Raw genomic sequence first — 21,743 nt, forward strand, 5'->3', positions numbered from 1 at the left:
AAGCAAGCACTTCCAGAATTTCATTCAATTGCAAGCTAACCACAACAGGAATCAGAAAACCTATCATGGGATAACAATCTTATATTTCCTGTTTACCACACTGAATAAAACCTTGATCACTATTATCATGGCTCACCACTTCAACAGTTGTGTGCCATAATGGAAGAGCTACCTGTGACAAGAACCGGTCTTCAAAATCCGTATGCTTGCATTTATTTCCTTATGTGTTTGAAAGATTGGGCATTTGGTTGAACATAGGTTCAAGAGGTCATACCAGCAGTCACACTTGCAGGTAAAAGACTTCCAGCACACCAGCCAGAACTGTGGATTGACACTTCTCATCCTATTCCACACCCAGTGCACTAGAAACATGGACTTCTTGCACTAGCAAGGAAGGTGCAGGCACATGCATGTGTGAACACTCAGTGTAGCCCAGAAAAAGGGGTGGGGAGGCTTTGAACACAGATGAGCTTCCCAGTCATGTTCATCACACACAACTGCATGAGCACAACCTACAAGGCAGCCTAAAAAGAGGGGACAGAAGGGGCAAGAAAGCAGAACAGCTGTTTAAACTAGCACTCTTATTAAAGAAATGCTTGCCAAAATAAGGCATGACACCTCTACCGTGTTTAAAAGTTTATCAAGTACATGTTCCTTCTTCCCCACCCCATTTCAGAATTGCTCCCCTCCAGCAGCCCATGAAGAACCAGAAAAGCTTTAATACTAAATGCTACAATGACTAATATAAAATCCCAATTAGATTTAATTTCACTATGATCCAAAGGAATTAACGGTATAAAGCCTCTTATTGTGGCACAAAACTTTACTACAAGACTGACGTATGTTCTCCAAGGGTAAGTTACACATAACAGTCTCAAAAGGAAGTTACAGGCTCTGTCTGGGGGAAAATCATCAAAATTGCCAGTTATGCTGCTTACATCCACCCAGATAAGCTTGATACTTAGTCTATAGAATTAAAAAAAAAAAAAAAAAAGGCAACATTCAGTCAGATAAGCAAGCCAACCTCACAAACCAAACCATTATGTGACTCTTAGATTAATACAATGAAGTGCTGGGACCATGCAAGTAGGGACATGAGTCTAGTCATTTGTTTTTTTGACCAAATGGCCTTATTTCTTTGTTAGCTAAAGGTCAACTGTGAAATAATACCCTGAACCACAAACACAGTAATCTGTTACAGTTGGAGGCTGGGGTGAAGTTTACTGTAAGCAAGTTCTCCTAGCCTGACACCTACAGGAACCCATAAATTAGATGTGCCAGGCATAATGATGAAGCTGTCCACAGTACACACAGCTCTTTGATCATTAACCATATAATAGAAAAGCTGTTTAAAAAGCTACTTAAATTCTGCCTTCAGCTGCGAGAAACCACCCCTATTTCTCCGGCTCTAACATTCCCCTTTTCCTGGGAGATCATTCCAGAAGAGCAGTTCCAACTTCAAAGTTCAGCACGTGCCACTTCCTAACAACCAATAATCAAACTGCTAAATCATCTTATATTTTCTGAGCCTACTTAAACTTAAATGCAGGTCAGGTACCATGTTGTCCTACACGCGGGTGACCACATCATAAGAAAGCAGGTGTTTTTTATTTTGTCAGGGCACGACCCAAAATATGAACAGACTGGAAGTAGGTAGAACAAAGAACAGTCATGCAAGGTTAGACAAGAAAAATATGACACACCTACGGAGGCTATAAATAGTTGGCACTCACGTGCCTCTCCAGAATTAATTATTTCAAATCCATTGAACAAAGTACAATTCCATTACAGATCACCCTTATGCCCAGTTTCACATTTGGCATCATCAATATGAATATCAATGCTCCGTCCTGAATATATTTCAGACTGAATATACAACCTTATTTTAAGAGGACTTGCTTAATTTGATAGTTCCTTAATCAATGACGTGACATTATCCATTAGGACTTCAAACTCTGGAAATCATTTTCATAGAGTTTAATTCCACAGAAGTATGGAGTAAATCTTTGGTAACTATTTTCCACTCTTTTAGCACTGTTCTGATTAAATTCCAGTTTTGCACACCTTCCCTGGTACTTCTAACATCACTCTGTAAAACACACCAAGAGCACACACCTCCCTTTGTGAATCAGAGAGACGTTTGAAAAGTGGTACTATAATATTGACCAGCTTTCTTGTAGATATTGTTAGACAAACAAACTCATGAAGCTCATGTGCTATAAATATGCTAATATAAATAAACCAAGACTGACCTCAAGTAATATATTTTGAGCAAACTTGTATTATTCAGCCCCATAGCAGATAAGTGTGACTAAATATCATTAATACATATAAGTAAAAAGAGCAAGTATGTTGGACTATTTTTTATAGAATGCCTCTTAGTTACTAGAAGCACAACTTACTAGAAGAGCATCCTTTATAAGACAGATAAACCAGTCTAGTATCCACCTCACACATAAATCATGAATTTACACAAACAAACAGTAAAATTGTATTTGTCCCTATTTTGGGTTGTTATGCTTTTGTATGTTATAAAGTTTGTAACCTTGTAACTGAAATAATAATTAAAAAAAAAACAAAAACAACGCATAGGTGAGTCACTTCTCATTTCCTTGCTCATGAAAATTTGCCATTCCTACCTAACATTTTACAAATATACACCAAGCTTCGGTAATTTACCAGATAAAATAAAAGCAAAAATTTATTCTTGAAATCATGGTAATTTACTGTCATTCTAAGATACCTACCAAATACTGTATTATAAACCTTTCCAGATTCTACAGGACTTGAAGCATGCTGCTACAAACTGAAATCAGCCAAGCACGTCTGTATTAATATCCGCGTTGTATTTGCTGTTCATTTCAAAGCCAAATGTTGACCACAGACTTTAAAACTGCTAGGAATTCCTGGATAAGGGATAGTGTCTGGTAGTTTTTTTTCTCCTTCACATGAACAGTCCAAAAGCAAACCATAAGTAATCCAATGCTGTCTTCATCACCAGGTTTAGTAACCTTAGGTCAGAGAAGAAATTTAGTGAACGGAAAGCCTCTTTCTTCCAATGTTCTTTCTAGAGATCAGAACAGCACATAATCAAAATATACAGTTCACTTAATCCAAAAAGTTCCTCTCAGGATATTTTCTCCAAGAATTAGTATGATTTCTTTATCACCCCACTTATATGCCACAGTTCAAGAAAATTTGCACAGTCTGCAAAACTGCAAAGTTCTTGAGACTGCTGGTAATGATAAAAGTATATCATTCATTGCTGCACAAAGCTTTTTTCCCTAGACAAGTCTGTACTTTTAATTAAAGCTAACATTTTCCTGCCTCCATGGTTTTCCAATTCCTCTCTTTAAATTCTAGTTTGGGTAACACTAAACATACAGAGGAAAAATGCGCTTGTGTCTAACTATTGTTTCTTTAACCTCCAGAAATAAGAAGGCCACTAAAGCAAAGTATGTTATGTGTATTCAAGACATTAGTTGTTCTAATGTGTTCGAAATTTTCAGGTATTTAGAGATTTCAGGCGAGCCCAGTTTCCCAGCCATGTTTATCATGATAGTTAGGAGTGCTGATGGAATACCACAGGACAAAAATAATTCCTTACTGGTAACTAGGTTACAGACGGTCTGTTTCTCTAACAGCATGCACATTTAAACACCAATCTCAGAAGGAGTGAAAAGCATGTGGTTTAGAAGGAAAGCAGCAGTAGAATCTACTGTAGCTAATAATAATAATAATAATAATAACAACAATAATAAACGACATACTGAATTTAAAGAGACCCTTGTGTATATTCTGAAGCTACAAATTTGCAAAACAAAAATCATGGCTATATTTATTACTTATGTAATTCTACAGATACTGCACAAAACCAATGTTTTTACATGCATGTGCTTCATGCATGTACATTTACACTGTGTATATGTATTTGTGCATACACACACATATTTATATATAAAACCCAAATGACAGGACAGTTGCGGCAATGCCATTTGCTTGGCTCCAAAGAATGAAACAGTAACATCTCTCCCTCTTCTGTCAACCTGAACTGTCCACACACTGTGACGCTTCTCTGTTTACCTGTTGTGCTTCCATCAGTTTAAGAGCAGAACCTGTTTTTAAATAGCCAACGCCTCATTTCCTCCCTTATTAGTAACAGTAGCTTTAAAACTGGAGACACTAAGCAGCAAATTATTACAAGCCCCACATAAATATCTTTAACAGAGACTGTTTTACCGTACTGCAACTATTCCCTAAAGTAGCTCTATAGAGTAAAATGTTTTTTCCTTCAAGAAAATTTATGCTAAGAGCTATCTTGTAAGAACGTTCTCCTTAAACATGGAAAATTTTCCAAAAAATAGGGGATGCAACTTGCTTTGTGGGAAGCTTGGAGAAATTGGATTTTAAGATTTCCCAGCCCTGAAAAGAAATGGTAGAGAAATGGGAAGAAATGGGGAGAGGTAGCAAACCCAAAACCATGACATTATCTTCCAAACATTTGTCAGGGCTTTTATCCCAACAGTTTCTAAGCAAAAACAAAACATCAGGCACATTGAGATTGTTGCTCTCTCAAATAATCAGACATGTTCTTTTATCTGTCTTCTGTACAAAGAGCTCTGCAGGGTGTGAGGCGAAGATTAGCACAGTAGCTCTACAAGCTGCAACATACATCTTAGGAGTCTAGTGCCAGAGGGGGATGCAGCTTGGAGAAGAGATGGATGCTGGAGCTGCTCAGAGGCCACCCCAGCCAGGAGCAAGGCAGAGCCCAAGCAGAGGTTTGAGCTTGCCCACAGCAGAACAGTGGCACCATCCCAGCTGTGCTCAGCCCAGCCCTCTCTTCCCAGCTCCATGGGTGTTTGCCCAGAACTCCTGACTCCCTGTTTGTTTGCAACCCACTTCCCAACAGGGTACAGAACAAGAGAAATGCTTGAAAGACATTATAGCTTCCACTTACAGACTGCACCAATATTTCATGGCAAAACCAGGTTGGGAGAAAAACGAATAGATGATAGCACTAAAAAATTTTGAGGTTCTCTTTTCCTCAGAAGTTCATGTCTCCAGTGTTTGTTTTTCTTCTTCTTTTTCTTCTCTTCATTTGTAGCAGCTATCTATTTCACCAGCTTGGTATTAACACATCTCTTCCAGCTAAACCACTGATGAGAAAGGTCAAATCCAGACTCCCTTGAATAGGTAAAGAAACAATGTGTAACTTTCTGGACGTAAGTCACTGCATATACATTTAGCTTTCTTTCAGAACAGATGCAGCTAAAATAAGATACAGCTAAAATAAGCGGCAGTGCCAGAGTGCAGACTGAAGAACGATACCACTTCCTTTATCGAATGAGTCAACACACAACCATTACAGGTTTGTTTGTTTGTTTCTCCACACTGCACATCTTGAAAGACTAGCTGACATCTCCACTATTAAGGGCTCACCCACTTGCCAAGTTGTAAAGAAAGCCACTAAGAAAGCAATATAAATCATAACTGGATGTTGAAACACAAAATTGAAGGCAGGACCATGGAAGCAGAGTATCTGGGACAGCAGAAGGGAACTTGAATGACACGCAGCCATTTTTCAGTCCCCAAACTGTCAACGTGGCAAGTATTGCATTTCATTTTAAACAAGAAGCGCTATCTCCTTGACTCTCGGGAATGACACAATTATTTACCTTAATACTTTCACTTTTAAGGCAACTGTTCTTTAGATGAAAAATTGTGCTTGGATGTGGACTATGCAGGAGTAAATAACAGCAGACAGAAAAAATATTAAAAGATTTCTCCTAAAAAATCAAACCATTTCTGGAAGCAGGTGTTTTTGGCTTTTTGGTTTTACTTTTTCGTTGTATTTGATCTGTTTGATAGCTTTTACATAAGGCACATAAAACAGGCAACAGCAAAACCACCGGTGTCTGTATGTAGGCAGCTTTCCACTACCAGTTCACAAGCACTGTACATTGCAGGCAGTTTTTTAGTGTGAATTAAGCACTAACAGAGTAAGTAACTTGGGAAGAGATTGCAAGCTAGAGAGGGAAAAAGTCTTCAGTCACTCTTAAAATGTAAACTGTCAAAATCCAGCACCGCATGAGCGCAGAGCTCACGAGTACTAATGCATTAGTTTTTCCAGAAAGAGTTAAAAGATAGATAAAGTATTGAGATAAAACATTTCTGTGTTTATTGAATAAAAAAGCAAGAGCCGATTTACAGCGGTGCAGCAGCAAGCAGAAATAAAACTTTTTTTTTCACAACACGCCAGCTGCACATCTCCGGAGGCCTGGAGGAGAGCTGCTGTAAGTTGGACGGCAAACTGGAGCCGTAAAATAAATAAATAAATAAATAAATAAAGCTCAACCGTAAAGTCACCTAGCGCCACTAGCTGCTCCCCTCCCCTCAGGGGAAACTCCGGCCTGCCGCTACTGCTACCGCGCACGCGCAGCAGCCGCGCGCCCCCGCGGAGCTGGCAGCGGGGCCGCCCCGCCCCGACATGGCCGCCGCGCGTCACGTGGTGCCGGGCGCGGGCACGCGCGCGGGCATGGCGGCGGCGGCGGGGATGGCGGCGGAGGGGATGATGGCGGCGGAGGGGCTGGGGAGCGCGGGGCCGGTGCCGGTGCCGGGGCTGCGGCGGCGCCTAGCGGCGCTGGGCCGGCGTCTGGAGGCGCCGAGGGGAGCGGGCGGTGACGGTGAGGGGCGCCGGCAGGGAGCGGGGCGGCGGCGGGGTGTGTGGGGGGGGGGGCGCCGGTGGTGCTCCCCCGTGAGGGGGGCTCGTCCCCGGGGCCTGCCTGAGGAGGAGGCCGGCACCCTTGGGTGCCCTCGGTCCGGTCGGGACTTGTGTCAGCGGGGCGGTTTTGGTGCCTTGTTGTTCTGCTGCTGCTCTCAGATGTATCACAAAGGCGGTAAAAACATAATGGAAAGGGGGAGGAAGCAGGGCTCTAGGTGCGTGCTTGGCAGTGCTAAGGGGGCGTTGTGTTCTTCCCTCAGATACCTTCCTCGTAAAGGGCTCTGCTGCTCTGGAGAAACTGGAGGGACTCTGTAATGAAGGGAGCGAGAAAACACACCCTTCCAAGCTTTTGCAGCTTTATACACAGGTAGTGCGTTCAAAGCATTACGAACTCCATTTAAAAACATCCCCTGTGTATAGGAGAGGGTTCGGTGTATGAAAGAGGGTGTAACAGAGAGGGATTTCTGTCACTCCCGTGGTAATTACAGAATATCCATGAAATACAGGCCTTCTTTTGTCTGGAGTAGAAGATAAGTTAGAGTTGACAGTAGTTGTACAGATACTGTGAAGACGGAAAGGGTTATGAGTTTATGTTCACCATCAACAACCCTACAATACCTTTAGCTTGTTACTTTTGTAAATTAAGTAAATTGTACTAATTGTAAAGTAATTGTAAAGTACTATCTGATTAGTCTGCAAGTAGTATTCTTGCATTTTATATCTTTTTGTTTCCATAGGCTGTCTTAGACATTACATATTTTGAGGAAAGCCAGCTTGTGGATGAAGATTTTCCAGAAGAAACTTCCTTGGAAAAAGTTAAAGAACTTACTGGTATTTTGTCAGAACCAGAAGATCTAGTGAGAGAATGCAGCATAAATGAGGATGTGAGTACTAGTGTTACTCAGTGAGAGAATCAAATATTTCATTACTTAAAAATCTGAAATAGGATAGGATAGTATTATTTGTATTTTTAATGGGCAAAGTTTAAGATCTTTGGAAAAAAATAATATCTTAGTTATATTTAAATAGTAATTCGTCAAAATAATTTTTCAAAGAACATGTTGCATGCTCATTCTTTCCTAATGTTTCATGATTACAGAAGCTTTTGGCAATACAAATCTGAAATACGAGGTTTGTGTCTGCGACCTCTGCTGTTAAGTACAGCCTCTAAAGCTGGAGGCTTAATATAACACTGTGTGTGTATGAGTAGTTTAGATGGTTTACTTTTTGCTTAGCACAGTTTGTTGGATTTTATTTCAGCCTATTAACATCCTTGGTATAGAGTTGGTAGAATGTCTTTACTGGAGAAAAGGAGCCCTGCTTTACATGTATTGTCATACAGCAAAAGAAAGGAGTGAATGGCTACGAGAAAACATTGCCATATTTAAAAAGGTAAAGGAAGATTTATAAAGTGCTATGAATATGTGAATGCCCGTAAATATGGTTTTAAAGTGTGACTTTTTTAAAATACTTTTTTATTTATTTTAAATAAGGTTTGGGGGAATTCGTGTCTGGAAATATTTTTGGCTATCATTAAATTAATTAGAATTTATCTAAAAGTGTTTTTTTCCACATTTTGTAACTGCATTCAGTGTCTTAATGATGGAGTTCGTTACTTGATGAAGATGCTTAGCTTTAGATGCCCTCTTCATCTAAATGAAGATGTCTTACTTCAAGATAAAGACACAGCTAGATTACTCAGTGAAGGTAAAGAAAAAAGCGCAACCCATGCCCCCAATAACTACTCCACTTTATAAAATGCTTTATTGTGTATTTTGGTCATTCGACTTCATTTGTATTCAAAACTATCACTTTTTACAACAAACCAAAAACTAACAGACATAAAAAGCGGGCACGCTTTCCTGATTCCCTCCTCATCCCCCATAATTTCTTCTGAGTCATTCTTCTCAGTCGTCTGAGGTGGTAATGTTCATTTTCTCTATATTTTTGAGTGCACTGAAGGAAAATGAACTGAGGCTTTATACACTGTGTGCACAGTGTTTGTGGTTTATAACCATACAGCTGTCAGTTGACAAATGTTGAAAGCACAAACACGATTACAGAGGGCCCAAAATGTTACCGTTTTGATTTCCCTGTTTAGATCTAGAAGAAAACAGATATGATGAATTGTTGACTTCACCCATGTAGAAAGTATAAGCAAAGTTGGCTAGAGTTGGGAAACTTTCTCTCTCATCCACTGTAGCTTTATGTAAGTTGCATTATTATAGTGCAATTACATGAGCATCTGAGACTACATCAGTGTGGTGCTGGTATGGTGATGGAGCAGGAGAGGATTTCCAAAGTAAAACAGCTGGTGATGAGAATGGGATGTTCACATTATACCCTATCAAAACTACCTCTACTTTGGTCCTATGCAATAAATGCTCAGGGGGACAGCAGAGCACCTTGTTTAATTTCATCCAAAAGTGGGATTGCTCTAGTTCAGCTCCACATTGATTGAACAAATTCAGTGACTGATTTTGTACATTCATTCAGTAGGATTTCTTTGCTTTGAATGACCATGGACACTTAATGTGTTTCCTATTCAAATACAAAAGCTGCTGCTGGTTAACCCGAGTTAAGATGATGTTCAAAAAGCTATCTTCTAGTAGGCTTAAATTGTGGGAGGCACAGAGGTATTCTAATGTGGTCAATTCTAATACATGCTCATACCTCCACTTAATGGATTGTACAGAAATACTGAAGTTGTCTAAGATAAATAGGCAAACATATTTTATATTATCTATCTATATTATATTTTTATATATATATATATATTATTTATTTATACATATTTATATGCCAGTATTAAAGATTTTAATATTATGGAAGGGCAAAATGGGTGGAGCAATGAGCAAGACCTTGGTCCAGCTTCTTTTGTGCGCATCATCAGTCATACAATGGCAGAAAATTGTTCTTTGGTGTACCTCTTTAGTAGGCTTATGTTGCCTGTACCTTTTTTTTTTTTTTGCTGCCTTTCTAAGAAAAGGTTGTAGTTAACGAGCTGCGTACTTGTTCACAACAGAAGAAAAATGTGCTTGATCTGAATTATTTCTGCAGGTATATTTAGTGACACTCACTTGCTGGCGATGATGTACAGCGGAGAAATGTGCTACTGGGGACTGAAACTCTGTGGAGAGGGGGAGCAGGAAAGCCTTCGGACGACAGACCCGGCGCCTAGCAGCGAGCCGGGCTGCAGATCACCGCACAGCGCACCTCTGGATTTCCGAGAACTGGGCAAAAGCATGCTGACAAAGTACGTGTCTGTATGCGAGGGACCTTTGCGCGGCCAGGGCTGGAACACCGGCAGCGCCGAACAAATGCTGTGTTACCTCAGGACCAAATAAACGCGCCCCGCTTCGCAAGGAGCTCGCTGTGCTGTCAGCCTGACCCCCGGCCGCCGCGGGGTGGCGGGGCTCCGCCTGCGTGGCCGGCACCGCGGTGTCAGGCGGCGGCGGGGCGGGCGCTGCGGGGCCGGGGGGCGGCCGCGGCGGCGCCGCCCCTTCCTCGCCCGGGGCCGCGGCGGCGCCGTGCGGGGCGGGATGGCGGCGGGCAGCGGGCCGGCGGAGCGGGGCGGGCTGGAGGCCGCCGTGCGCGGCCGCCTGCGGGGCCTGAAGGAGCGCTGGGCGCGGGGGCTGAGGGAGCGGGCCGAGGCCGCCTCGCAGCCGGGCCCCGCGGGCGGGGAAGGGGAGGCTGAGGAAGCGAGCGCCCTGCAGGCGCTGCCGGTGAGCTCGGACCCGCCGCCCTGCCCCCCTCCTCGCCGCTGCCCTCGGGGCTGCCGTGCGCCGAGCCCCCCTGGGGGTTCAGCCGCCGGTCTCGGTGTTTGCAGATCGACGTGCAGCTGAACATCATGTCCTTCCTCTCGCCGCAAGACCTGTGCCACCTGGGGAGCACGAGCTGCTACTGGAGGGCGGCCGTGCAGGACCCGCTGCTCTGGAGGTACTTTCTGCTGCGGGATCTCCCCTTCTGGACCTCCGTGGACTGGAAGTCGCTCCCGGATGTGGAAATTTTTAATAAAGCCTTCTCAGAAGTCAGCGATAACACGCTGTATGACTACATGGCGATGTGAGTGTCTCAGCATTCTCTTGCACAATTTACAGCCCACAGGCAGGGTTCGTATTTACAGCGGTAAACTGTAAGCCGCTGCTCAAATTTTGGTGGGTTCTCAAACCCATCCCTTACTCTGGAAATTTAATTTCCTGCTCTGTGACCGTTTGGTCTGGTATTTCTCCTTGGAATTCAACAGGAATGTAAGATGTTAAAAAAATAATAATCAAAGCTTTTTGTAAACTCTGTGCCCACTGTGCCACCAAAAATCTTGCACTGGTGAAGCTGTGCTCACCACTCATCCTGATGAAAATTCTCTTCACTCTCATTGCAATGAAAAATAATTTATTGTTTTGATAAAAGTACTAAAAAGTGTTTAAAATACAGTGAATGGAATGATCCTTAGTTTTGTTTTATATCTTATCTGGAAAACCTAGTAAAAAATAAAATGTTGTTTTTGAATGTGCGTGGAATAAGTACTGATATTGCTTTAGCTCTGATGGTTAGTGTCCATGAGACAGAGCCTGTAATTTTAACCAGTGTAGCTGAAAAGCACAGTAACACTCATAATATGTTTGGATGATTGAAAAGTCCCCTAAGAGAAGCAGATTATTCTGCAGTGGTTTTTTTGTTGTTGTTGTTGTTTTTTAATCTCATTCAATGCCTTTAATTAATTTGCAGTAAAAGTTACTAATTTGCAGTTACGTTTTCCAAAGATGATTTTATGAAATTCTTGCTTCACAAAAAGTGCACTGACTCCTGTGGTCTCTGTGCCCTTCACCCCCATTTTACAGCTGGAAAAGAGGTGCTTTGAACCTGGAGTGCAAAATATCATTGATTTTGAGCACTGGATTTAATGTCTTCAGGTCCAAATACTTCAGAGCATCACATATTGGAAATGACCTGTCACTGATTTTCATTGTGTCTGTGAGCACTTAACGTTGTTGCTGATCTTAAGTGAAGTGTACAGAAGCACACATTTAATGTTTTCTTGAAGTGATTTGTCCAGCATCACAGTTCAGTGTCCAACGAAGCAAAGATTGAATCTGCTTCTCCAGGAAGTCTGTCTCTTCCGTCACTGTTACTTCTTTCCCTGTGATTACCAAAGTCATTCATGCCTTCCAGCTTCTCCGTCAAGTGAATGCATAAGGTTGCAGACAACAGCTTGTCTTCTTTCACATCATGTGTTCTCTGTTCCTAAATGGGAAATGGTCCTTTCCAGGTGGAGTGAACGATTAGTAAACACAGAGGCAGTTTAACGAAGGTTGGAAGTGCAGTCAGAATTTTCCTATTTTTTTACGCCGTTTGCAACGCAGCAGCTTTTATTTAATCCTACGAATGCTGTGTGTGCAGTGAGGCTGGGAGAGTTTCTAATTTTACTTTATTTTTTTAAGTAAACTAAATATTCCATCCCATGGAAGTATATTAAAGGTCCAACAAGTCAGCGTTTGGAATTTGGAAGGACTAATGGTTTTACCTGCTTTAACCTGCTGACTGAAATAATCAGTTTTGAACTTCAGCATTTTTCACCTGTGCTTGAGTTGTACCAGTAACAAAGCATGAGAAGCGTGGGACCTGAGTAAACGTTGATTAATACCTATTCTGTATTTTGCGTTTAATTTCTAGTTTGTGTCTATTTTACAGATACAAAAAAAGCTGTCCTCAGAGTAGAAGAAGCTGGAAATCAAGCCGTCCCCGGTATGGGGCTGTGACTTCCTTTTTGCAGTCACTGGTCACTCAGGCAGAACCTCGCTTTGCAATGTTTGGGCCGGGTTTGGAAGAGCTGGATAACTCTTTAGTGCGAAAGATGATGACATGCCCAGAAATTCTGCTAGTAGCTGGCCTACCTCAAAGACGAATTCATGGTAATGATGGTGGTGGTGTTGTTTGTATTGTTTTGTATTTCATTTTCATTTAAATCTGAAATAAATCTTTAAACACAAAAACATTGGGGAGAAATGGAAAACAAAAATGATGCTTTTTAATACTCCCCCTGAAAATCAATAGCGTAATGGTAAAAAAACAAAATCACTGTTTGTATTTATTCAGAAGGATAAATGCAATAAACATTGTGATCAAGTTGTAGCTGCAGTAAATTTAATGATTTAATTTGTATGTAGCTGCAGTAAATTTAATGATTTAATTTGTACAGTACCATATCAAGATTTTGCTCTTTGTACTTCTATTTTAAATCCTAAAATCCACTTTAATCCAAACCAGACAAAAATGTATATTACTTTATGTCCTTTATTTAAGCACAGCACAGTTGTAATGGTTACATTATATTTACAGGAAGTGTGAAAATACAACTTCTTAGAATTGTTATCTTTTTTCTACTTCGTATCCTTCTCAATGCAGCTTGTTGTAAATAATATAGAACATTTTCTGTGCTGGCTTAGGCTGATAGTGGCAAATCTAATTCCCCTCTGACCTAGGTTTCTAGGTTCTAATCTAAATATAAAAAACATGGAAATACTTTCTTATTTTAATTCAATACTATTTATTTTAATTAAATTAATAGTCTGTGTGACCAATTTAGAGCGTGTATAAAATTTCAGCATGAAATAATGCATATGCTACCCTTAGCAGCAAGTTTGCAACCTAAGTTTGGATATATCCTTTGTACAGCACCACTGGCATTTCCAGCCTACCACTTTGTCATATTCAGTAACTAAGTATTTGTAATCTCATATGCTCAATTTTTTTCCCTGTAGGAATTGGATCAGGAGTCAGTTTTCAGTTTAATAACAATCAAAAATTCAATATTCTGACATTGTATTCAACCACCAGGTAAGATCTGTTCTGCACAAAAAAAGCACAGTTTCTCTGTTCTTTCATACGCCTTACAGTTTTGTGATGTGGTTTTTATGCCTATGTTCATATGCATGGATGTTCCTTATAAACTGAAGCTTCAATACATACCTTCAGTCTTTGCCTTCCTTTCTTCAACGTATGAATTTTCATGTGGAAGTAATAACTTTATTTTTCAAACCTTATATATAACAAATGTATATGACAAAGACATAGCAGGTGCTCTTGTCTATCTTGATAACCCGATTAATTCCCATTTGAAACACTGTATAAACTCATCCTGGAGTGTATTTTCATACGTTCTTGCAAATTGCTAGCTGTCTGTATACATACACTAGAAAAAAATGTGTGAGGAATGAAACTTTTGCTGGCTTAAGCTATTTTCCTGCCCCTTTGCTATGCTGCCTAGATCCTGTTTTTGCATTTTCTACTTAATTAATCTGACTACTGAAATATTTTAATACCTTGCAGTGTGGAAAGAAAGAGAGCAAGGGAAGAGCAAGCTGCTGTTGTGAATAAGATGTTCTACCAAGAGAACAGTGTAGTAGGAAATCAGCAAGCTGTGCACTACAATGTAATAGCTCAAGTTAAAAAGGTGTGCGAAGTAGTTGATGGATTCATTTATGTTGCTAATGCAGAAGCTCATAAAAGTAAGGTTTTTCTCTTTATTCATATTTTATGAAAGGTTGGCATGTCACAAAAGATTTGTGCAGAATATGGAATACATCAACATCCATGTTCTGATTATTTCAAAATCAACTTCATTAGTGCTGTTTCTTCATGTCTTACTCAGTCCAAGAGGTCACCTGTCTAAGTAGTCTGTTAGCTCCCTGTGAGATGTTATAGCCCCTTCTTTCAGTTATGGTTGGTACTTATATGTCTGCTCTCTAAGCTAGATCTGTGAAGTGATTTGGATTTCAAAAAAGCAAAGTTAAACCAAGCCAAACAAAAAGTCCTTGGGTGTGGGTAGGAGAAGCAGCCTGGAATGGTGGTAGTGGTATAATAGCCTGGAAAGAGAGCCTCCACCAGGAAGAGTGCAGAAAAAGATGCAATTAGCTCTATTCAGGACAGTCCTATAATAGGAATAATCCAAACAACTATCATGTTAATTGTCGTTACTTTCATCAGTTTTAAATGGATGGAAAGGTCTAGCTCAGGAAAGAAAAGGGTAAAAAATGTGAGGGGATATACTAAGAGGAAAAATACAGTCGGTAGGGAAGGGCTGCTGACTGTACAGCATGTCAGTATTTTTTAGTGGTTTGTTGCAGTTTTGGACTTAGAGGTACCTGGAAAATGCCCTGACATTAAGGAGTGGAATAGGCCATCTGTGGAAATCTGTGGAGATCTTTAAATAACAGCTAAGTGTGACACGAAGACAGATGATCTGGCCTTGAGTTAAGCAGAATGAGATAATTTGCCTATACCCCTTCTAGCTCTGTGTTGCCTCACCACTGAGATCTTAAATATTTAAAAAATATTTAAGACAAAAAAAAGTTCTCCTTCGGATTTGCATATATGTAATACTTACAAATTAAAAATTATTTCCTAGAACATGATCGTCAGGAGGAACTGGCTCATATTTTGGCAATGATTGATCCAGCCCTTGGACCTCCGAACAGACCTCTGCTAGTTCTGTCTTGCATCTCTCATGATGATGTGAAAAGAATTCCTTGTGTTTATATGGCACATCAGTTGCAACTAAATCTGCTAAATCAGCCCTGGATGGTACTTGCTTTTAAACCTTTTCTTTTTTTTTTTTTTCCATTTCTGTGTGGCTTAAATGTAATTTAAGTTAAGTAATTTGCAGTTCCTGAACTGTACCTACCTAAGCAAGCTTTCAACACTAGTATTATGTGAGCATTCCACTTAAATGAAGAATTTAGCTTCTCTGGTCCTGTAAGATAAAGCATTAGCCTAGATGAACTAGCACCTAGCTAGGAGGTAAGTGGCTTGCCTAGGTACACGTAAGAAACTTCAGCTGGAGCCAGAAGGTAAGGAAGGGTCTTGAAGGGGGTTGCCCTCCTCTGGATGCATTCAAGGACCTGAACATCCTGTTTATGTTGTGGAGACCACAACTGCAACCAGTATTCAAGGTGAGGTTGCGCCAATGCTAAATACAGCGGGAGGATCACCTCTTGACCAGCTGGTCAAATCCTGATTTGAGATAATTCCTTTCTTTTCATTAAAGAAAATGTTCACAAGTTTTAAAAGTGTACCATTTCTAATAGGTGCTTTATAATACATTACAAAATCTGAGAAGTAATAATACGCCTTGAGTTCTAAAGTTGGTGACAATTTTCCGCTAAGAGTTAAGAGAAGAATTTGCAAGTAGCTTCTCATCTGTAAAGTAAAGAAAATTGTCTAGAATTACCAATGGAGTGACTAAGATAAAATTAACCTGGATATCAATGCAAGGCTTTTTTTAATGGGTCTCATAATTCATTCTGTAAACCATAGTGTTTTTGTTTTGTACCATACTCTCAGGAACCCTGTTTAAGGGATATGGAAGCCAGTGGTGAAAATTTAGATTTGAGGAGTATTTCTGACTTCAAAGATAGACATGCAGTGCTACTAAAATACTGTTACATTGCCTGTTATCTGTAATACATTAGCTTTTTATTTTTTATTTTTACAGGTACAAGATACTGTAGCTGCAACTTTAACTGGATTGCTAAGTGGAATTGAATGGCTCTTAGAAGAAGCAGATTGTAAAAATACGCAATAATGGAACTTGCTTTGGTTTACTATATAGAGACTTTGGTCTCTATATATCAACAGATGGTCTCTATACATCAATAGATGAATTGAGAATCTTGTCCTGACACAGAAGCATCAGAAAGGAGATTTAAAAGACCAACCTGCATATATTTCATTGAACATAAATAATTAACATATGTTTGTTTTCTTTCTTTTAAAACGAGGCCTTTAAGTTGCAATCTCTTCTCAGTATATGTGATAATCTCATCTCATCTGTAAATATACCAAACTAGGTTAATTTATCAATGCAGCGGTATGGCACGCATCACACATTCAGTAAATACATTCAGTGGACATCTTGACAATGACAGTTCCTAACCAAAGAAAATACTGTACATTGTATTGTGTTCTTATCTCATCATCTTTTGTAATAGATTGACAGAAAGACAGTGTCTCTTTCAGAAGTGTAGATTTTCCTTTTTTCCTTTTTTTTCTTCAGAAACCATGCCTTGACAAGAAATAGTGCTTGAGGCATAACTGTCAGCCCAGACCAAAACTCGCACAAGCAAACAAGCAAAATACCTTGCATGAATCAATTATTTCTTGGTTGTGATCTTGTTTATCAATTGACTACAGAAACCTTCAACATCTGCTTTCTGCTGCAGTGAAATTATTAATTTGAACTGACGTATCTGTTGTTATGAGTGAATGTAAAATAGAGTTATTAGTATTTCAGAAGATTTATCAAATATATAGATCTCCAGGACCTATTGGTTACTCAGATAATTGTGGCCATTTGCAGATGTGAAGTATTGGGCTTGAAATTTTCTACAGAGCTGTAAATATTTTTATAAAAAGGAGACAACATTTTAGATCCAAAATGTCATTTTTCATATTGGTGTCTTTTGGCATAGTTCTGCTCCTAGTCTTCCACCTTTTTAAAATTTTTTAATAATTGGATGAATGTTCAGAAACTTCCCTTGGCTTTTTTTTGCCTATGCATGTATTTGTTTTGTTTGGGGATTTTTTCTTTGCTACATGAAAATGCAGTAGTCTCAAAAACAGTTTTTTGTTGTTATTACCAAGATAAATGGTGCACATGGTGCACATTCAGCTTGCAGCTACCTTCATTCTGGTATACATGTTTGATGTTTAACACAGCTACTTGAAACATTCCATCTGAGAAGTTTTTTTTTTTTTTTTTTAATGAACTAATACAGAGATAGGAATTGTAATCTTACTTTGTTCATCTTTATACAGGATTAACAGTTTTCTAGGCTTTTTGTCTGACTTCGTATCAGGAGATGTTTTAAGGGAGGATCCATGGTGAGCAATACTATGCTAATTCTGTGTATTATCCTGAATTTAATAGAATATGTGTACTCTGTGCTTTAGTGTGCAAAACGTGAATAATTGGAGAAAAAATAGGCACTTTGTGACTGGGTGATTGTGACCTTCCTGTTAGTTATAATAATTCTGTTGTGATCTATCTATGTTACAGAGAACTGAATGCAGCGACTTCTGCTAGCTACTACAAAAGTTTATGTAAGATCTTTGTTCTGCTTTCTTCATATGGAATAAATTATTTTTAAAAAAGTATTTCCAGTCTTTCTCGGTGTTAAGCTCTCCCCCCATATGCACACACACAAACGAGCACTGTCTGCAGTCATGCTGCCAGAACAGATAACAAACTATAATTGCAACATTGCTTTCATTAGTGACTAATGTTATTAAATGTTTAATTAACAGATGTTAATTTATTGTCATTTTAAAAGGCCAAGATAATGTAGGGAATACAATTTTTCATAACCTAGGGGACATAATTTACATTAACTTAGAATAACTTAAGATTTTTAAGGGTGCAGGCTTAGAACCAGACAATGGAAAGTGGCAGTCTGTGCAGCTGCATCACTGGAATCCCAGAGCTGGGGGGGCAGCCTGCATGACAGTACAGTCGGTGGTGGATCAATACAACTAAGGAAGATGGTGAGTGGGGTGTGTGCTTTGCAAATCAACAGCTTGGGTGCGGAGAGATATGCCATGAAACAGTCAATCAGCCTGCCGAGAATTCATATGCCAAATAAGCATTGCAGAGATGCACTGCAGATGTCACTTAGAAGTAGCTTTTAGATTTCACCTAGAAAAAAATACAATTTAAATTCCTGAGTCTGGTGAATTTAGAAGCATAATAAGGCAATTAAGTTTGTGACTTATATTACGATTTCAAAGTAGTTGAGTATTGAATATTTGAATGTCACTAAAATTTATTTAAAAACAGACTTTTAATATGTTGTTTTGTTTTTAATATGGTTTCTGTATTTGTACTGATAGCAGCAAATGTGACTGTGCTGAGATTGTGAGAACTAAAACTATCAGGGATTTATTCCCCAGAAATATTGTTCTCCTTGAGAAGAAGGATTCTAACGCTGCTAGAAAGGGAATCATTTTCCTGCCCACTGATGCAGGATGCTTATTTAAAAAACGTTCACAAAATAAAAGCAAAAGAATAAACCGACAGTACATCTAATTTATAATAGCTCAGTTATTGAGTCATCCTGCGAGCAGCTTTCCCCCCTGCCAAAAAAAGAAAGCGGCCGTGGGGGTGCTAGCTTTCACAGTCTGTGAAACTGAGAACAGCAAGACCGCTCGCTGCCCGCTCCGAAGGAGCTGGAGCGAAGGAACCTGCCAAGTCCACAGGACGCTGGCGGTGCCCCATGGCGGACTCGGGTGTCTCGCAGCTTCCCGAGCGGTGCCGGGCGGTGGCAGGGCGTCCCGGCGGGGACCGTCCCGCAACCTCCCCGCCACCTCCCCGCGTCCCGCTGGGTGGCGCTGCCGGTCCGCCGCCGGCACCGGTGCGCTCCGGGCGGCACCTCGCGCCTTCGGCAAACCGCCTCAAGCGGTCCCTGCGACTTTCCTCGGAGACGGCAGCAAGCAGACGCAGCTATAGCAAAGGCCGTGAGAACAATCAACGTGATTTTCACAGGTTTATAGAGAGGGAATTTGACGCCCCTGCTTTTAATCTGGTGGGTGTTGATATCAGTTTGTCAGGAGGATGTATGGAAATAATAGCTGGCATCCTTGAAAGGTGGTTGAGGCTTAAGCCAGTGATTTAGTTTGTCTTTTGTGCCATTTTAGCAAGAGTGGTTCTGGATAAGATATCCTTGTTATGTAGAAGAGTGAAGAAATAATATTCTTGGGCCAATTAGACAAGGCGATGCTAGAGTTTGAGCTTGTGCTTAAATCTCAGGTCAGATGTTTGCACACAGGCTGCTCTCAGTTCCCTCAGGAAGATGAAATTACAAATGAAGGATCTAAGTAGCCATGTGGAAGAGATGTTCTGTGAGTGAGACAGAGCAAACAGCAGAACACAGTGGCTCTGGATACAGGGATATATTTAAGAACCAGTGAGGCCAGATGATCTCCCTCACTAGCTCACTTCCCCGCCAGCATTGCGTTCACTGTCTCCACCTCCCTTCCCAGGCTCCACTCTTTTAATCACTTCAGCTGTCCTGTGGTGGATTCTCTCCAGTGTATAATGTCTCTCACACCACAGACCCTGAACTGGACACAGTGCTCCAGATTCAGACCCACGAGTTCCCAAACCAGTCAGTCCCTGACCCATCGTGTTCCCTTCCAGATGAAGGACTTCGCGTTTATCCTTGCTCAGCTTCTGGAGGTTCCTGAAGAACCCGATGACCCACTGAATGCACACTTGCAATTATTCTGGCTGTCCTTGCACCAGGATCCTTGCATCTCTGGAAACACCAGCCCTGCCTATGACAGCAAGCAGAATCAGTCATCTGACGGGAGAGGAAAAAACCAAAGGCATTCAGTCTTTTCATGAAGGCTGAAATCAATCAAGCCATCTGCTCCATCAGAAAGGTTGAATACTCTGAGCCTCAGAACCTCTAAATAAATTCCTGCGTAGTTTGGCAAACTGGTCACTAGTGAAAGAGAGCAGCTGGGACTATGTTAGTCTGATACTGTCACAGAAGTACATTTCTCCAAGCTCTGAAAAGTCTTGCATTGAGAAATAAGCCTGGTGACAACCCACAAACACCTACCAGACTTGTTAAACTATTTAATGGTGATGACAAGAAAATAAACTTTTCTTCAGTTTGGTCTCAGGAATGACAATCAAGGAACTGAGGGAGGTCGAGAGCGACTGAGGGCTGTATTTCTTAATCAGTTGTGTTTTGTTGATAAATGGATGCAATTTTTTGGTGTCTTTCATATCTTCTTCACTGGCTTGAATTACAAAGACAATTCCGCAGCTTGATTGCATGGGAGACACATTCCACAAATGTGAACATAAAATGTGAACAAAAATAACCCTATTTCTCTACTTTGAATCAAATACACCTTGTCTTTTATGAAAGCTTCTTATACAAGTTTCCTGTGCAAAATGAGTCCAGAAACTGCAGTTGCTTTGAACTTCGTTCTGTCAGACTGATAGTATTTCCAGCCGATGGACTATATTTTCAGCTAATGGACTATGTTCTGTAAGACTGATAGTATTTCCAGCCAGTCATCTTTGAAAGTGAGCTGGCTTCATATTAAATTTTGTAGAGATTTAAAGATGTGTCCATACCTTTAATTCATACGAATATGATACTTTATATTTGACCTGGATATGTGCTATACTTTAAATTCTGTGTGAGGAAGTATTTAGAATTGTATCATGAATCTGAATCACTAATTTTTAGGCAAGTAAGTTACCTGGGAATCTTCTTTTTGGACTATAACTGTCATTCATCATGTGTCCAAACCTTGTACTGTACAACAGTACAACGTAAGGATGTACTGACTCAGCTGCACAACAGCTGCACAAATACATCTTTTAAGAAAAGTACAAGCTATATTCGAGACAATAAATGGAAATAATAAGTTTAACTAACAGAAAGATTAAAGTAATCTTATGTTTATCGAAAAATAAAGATTCAAATTTTGTAAAAACATAAATTATTGGGAGAAAAGAACCTAATTACCTGATCACTGTTGCATTCATACAAACTAGGAAGGGCAACTCTGAGAATAATCAACATGTGGTTGAATTGTGCACTTGAATACAAGCATATTCCGGTCTTTTGATGAAGAAAAAAATTGCAGCTGAACCAATATCAATATCCTTCTTTTCAGCTGATACACCTGAACTTCTTTTGAGCTCACTAAAAATCACAAAGCTTCTATCAAGTACTTACAATTTTTTTAACTTGTTTTTAATGACAGGATGTGAGTTGATACAGATCAGCTGGTGTATAGATACACAAGGCATTTTTCCCCAGCAGTTCTCTGATCACTTGTTCCAGTCACAAATTGTTAATAATTTAGAGACAAATTGAGAATTAAACAAGCTACAGGAAGTGTTGGTGTAATGATTCTTTGGAGTGACTCGATGTGCCTGAGGGTGTAGTCATCTGAAGGGCCCAATTTACAGAAGACATTGTAAACTGCTGTCACCGTGATC

At 40.2% G+C, this 21,743-nt stretch overlaps 2 protein-coding genes across 3 annotated transcripts; both read left to right on the plus strand.

The window, feature by feature from the left end:
• Positions 1-6,472: 6,472 nt before the first annotated feature.
• On the plus strand, positions 6,473-17,875 carry LOC308186103 (RAB7A-interacting MON1-CCZ1 complex subunit 1-like). Of its 2 annotated transcripts, none has more exons than XM_080575017.1 (11): positions 6,473-6,683; positions 6,982-7,088; positions 7,459-7,605; positions 7,982-8,113; positions 8,314-8,428; positions 9,782-9,977; positions 12,413-12,633; positions 13,483-13,558; positions 14,051-14,229; positions 15,129-15,304; positions 16,215-17,875. In XM_080575017.1, exons 1-11 carry the CDS (start codon positions 6,488-6,490, stop codon positions 16,302-16,304), a joined length of 1,635 nt encoding a protein of 544 aa, XP_080431143.1. In that variant the 5' UTR covers positions 6,473-6,487; the 3' UTR covers positions 16,305-17,875. The 2 variants fall into 2 exon arrangements, with proteins under 2 accessions (XP_080431143.1, XP_080431144.1); XM_080575018.1 differs by lacking the exon at positions 6,473-6,683 and adding an exon at positions 6,720-6,896.
• LOC308186108 (F-box only protein 4-like) lies at positions 10,207-12,406 on the plus strand. The gene is made up of 2 exons (XM_080575042.1): positions 10,207-10,446; positions 10,551-12,406. Exons 1-2 carry the CDS (start codon positions 10,264-10,266, stop codon positions 10,788-10,790), a joined length of 423 nt encoding a protein of 140 aa, XP_080431168.1. The 5' UTR covers positions 10,207-10,263; the 3' UTR covers positions 10,791-12,406.
• Positions 17,876-21,743: the final 3,868 nt, after the last annotated feature.

This window comes from Anser brachyrhynchus, assembly GCF_964034855.1.
Source record: "Anser brachyrhynchus genome assembly, chromosome: Z".
NCBI lineage: Eukaryota > Metazoa > Chordata > Aves > Anseriformes > Anatidae > Anser > Anser brachyrhynchus.

Bases quoted from the DNA above. Each gene is read 5' to 3' on its own strand.
- LOC308186103 (XM_080575017.1), top strand. From the start codon at position 6,488: ATGGCCGCCGCGCGTCACGTGGTGCCGGGCGCGGGCACGCGCGCGGGC. The intron at 7,089-7,458 runs GTAGTGCGTTCA...TTGTTTCCATAG, and splicing joins TTTTGCAGCTTTATACACAG to GCTGTCTTAGACATTACATA. The intron at 15,305-16,214 runs GTACTTGCTTTT...TTATTTTTACAG, and splicing joins TGCTAAATCAGCCCTGGATG to GTACAAGATACTGTAGCTGC.
- LOC308186108 (XM_080575042.1), top strand. From the start codon at position 10,264: ATGGCGGCGGGCAGCGGGCCGGCGGAGCGGGGCGGGCTGGAGGCCGCC. The intron at 10,447-10,550 runs GTGAGCTCGGAC...CGGTGTTTGCAG, and splicing joins GCGCCCTGCAGGCGCTGCCG to ATCGACGTGCAGCTGAACAT.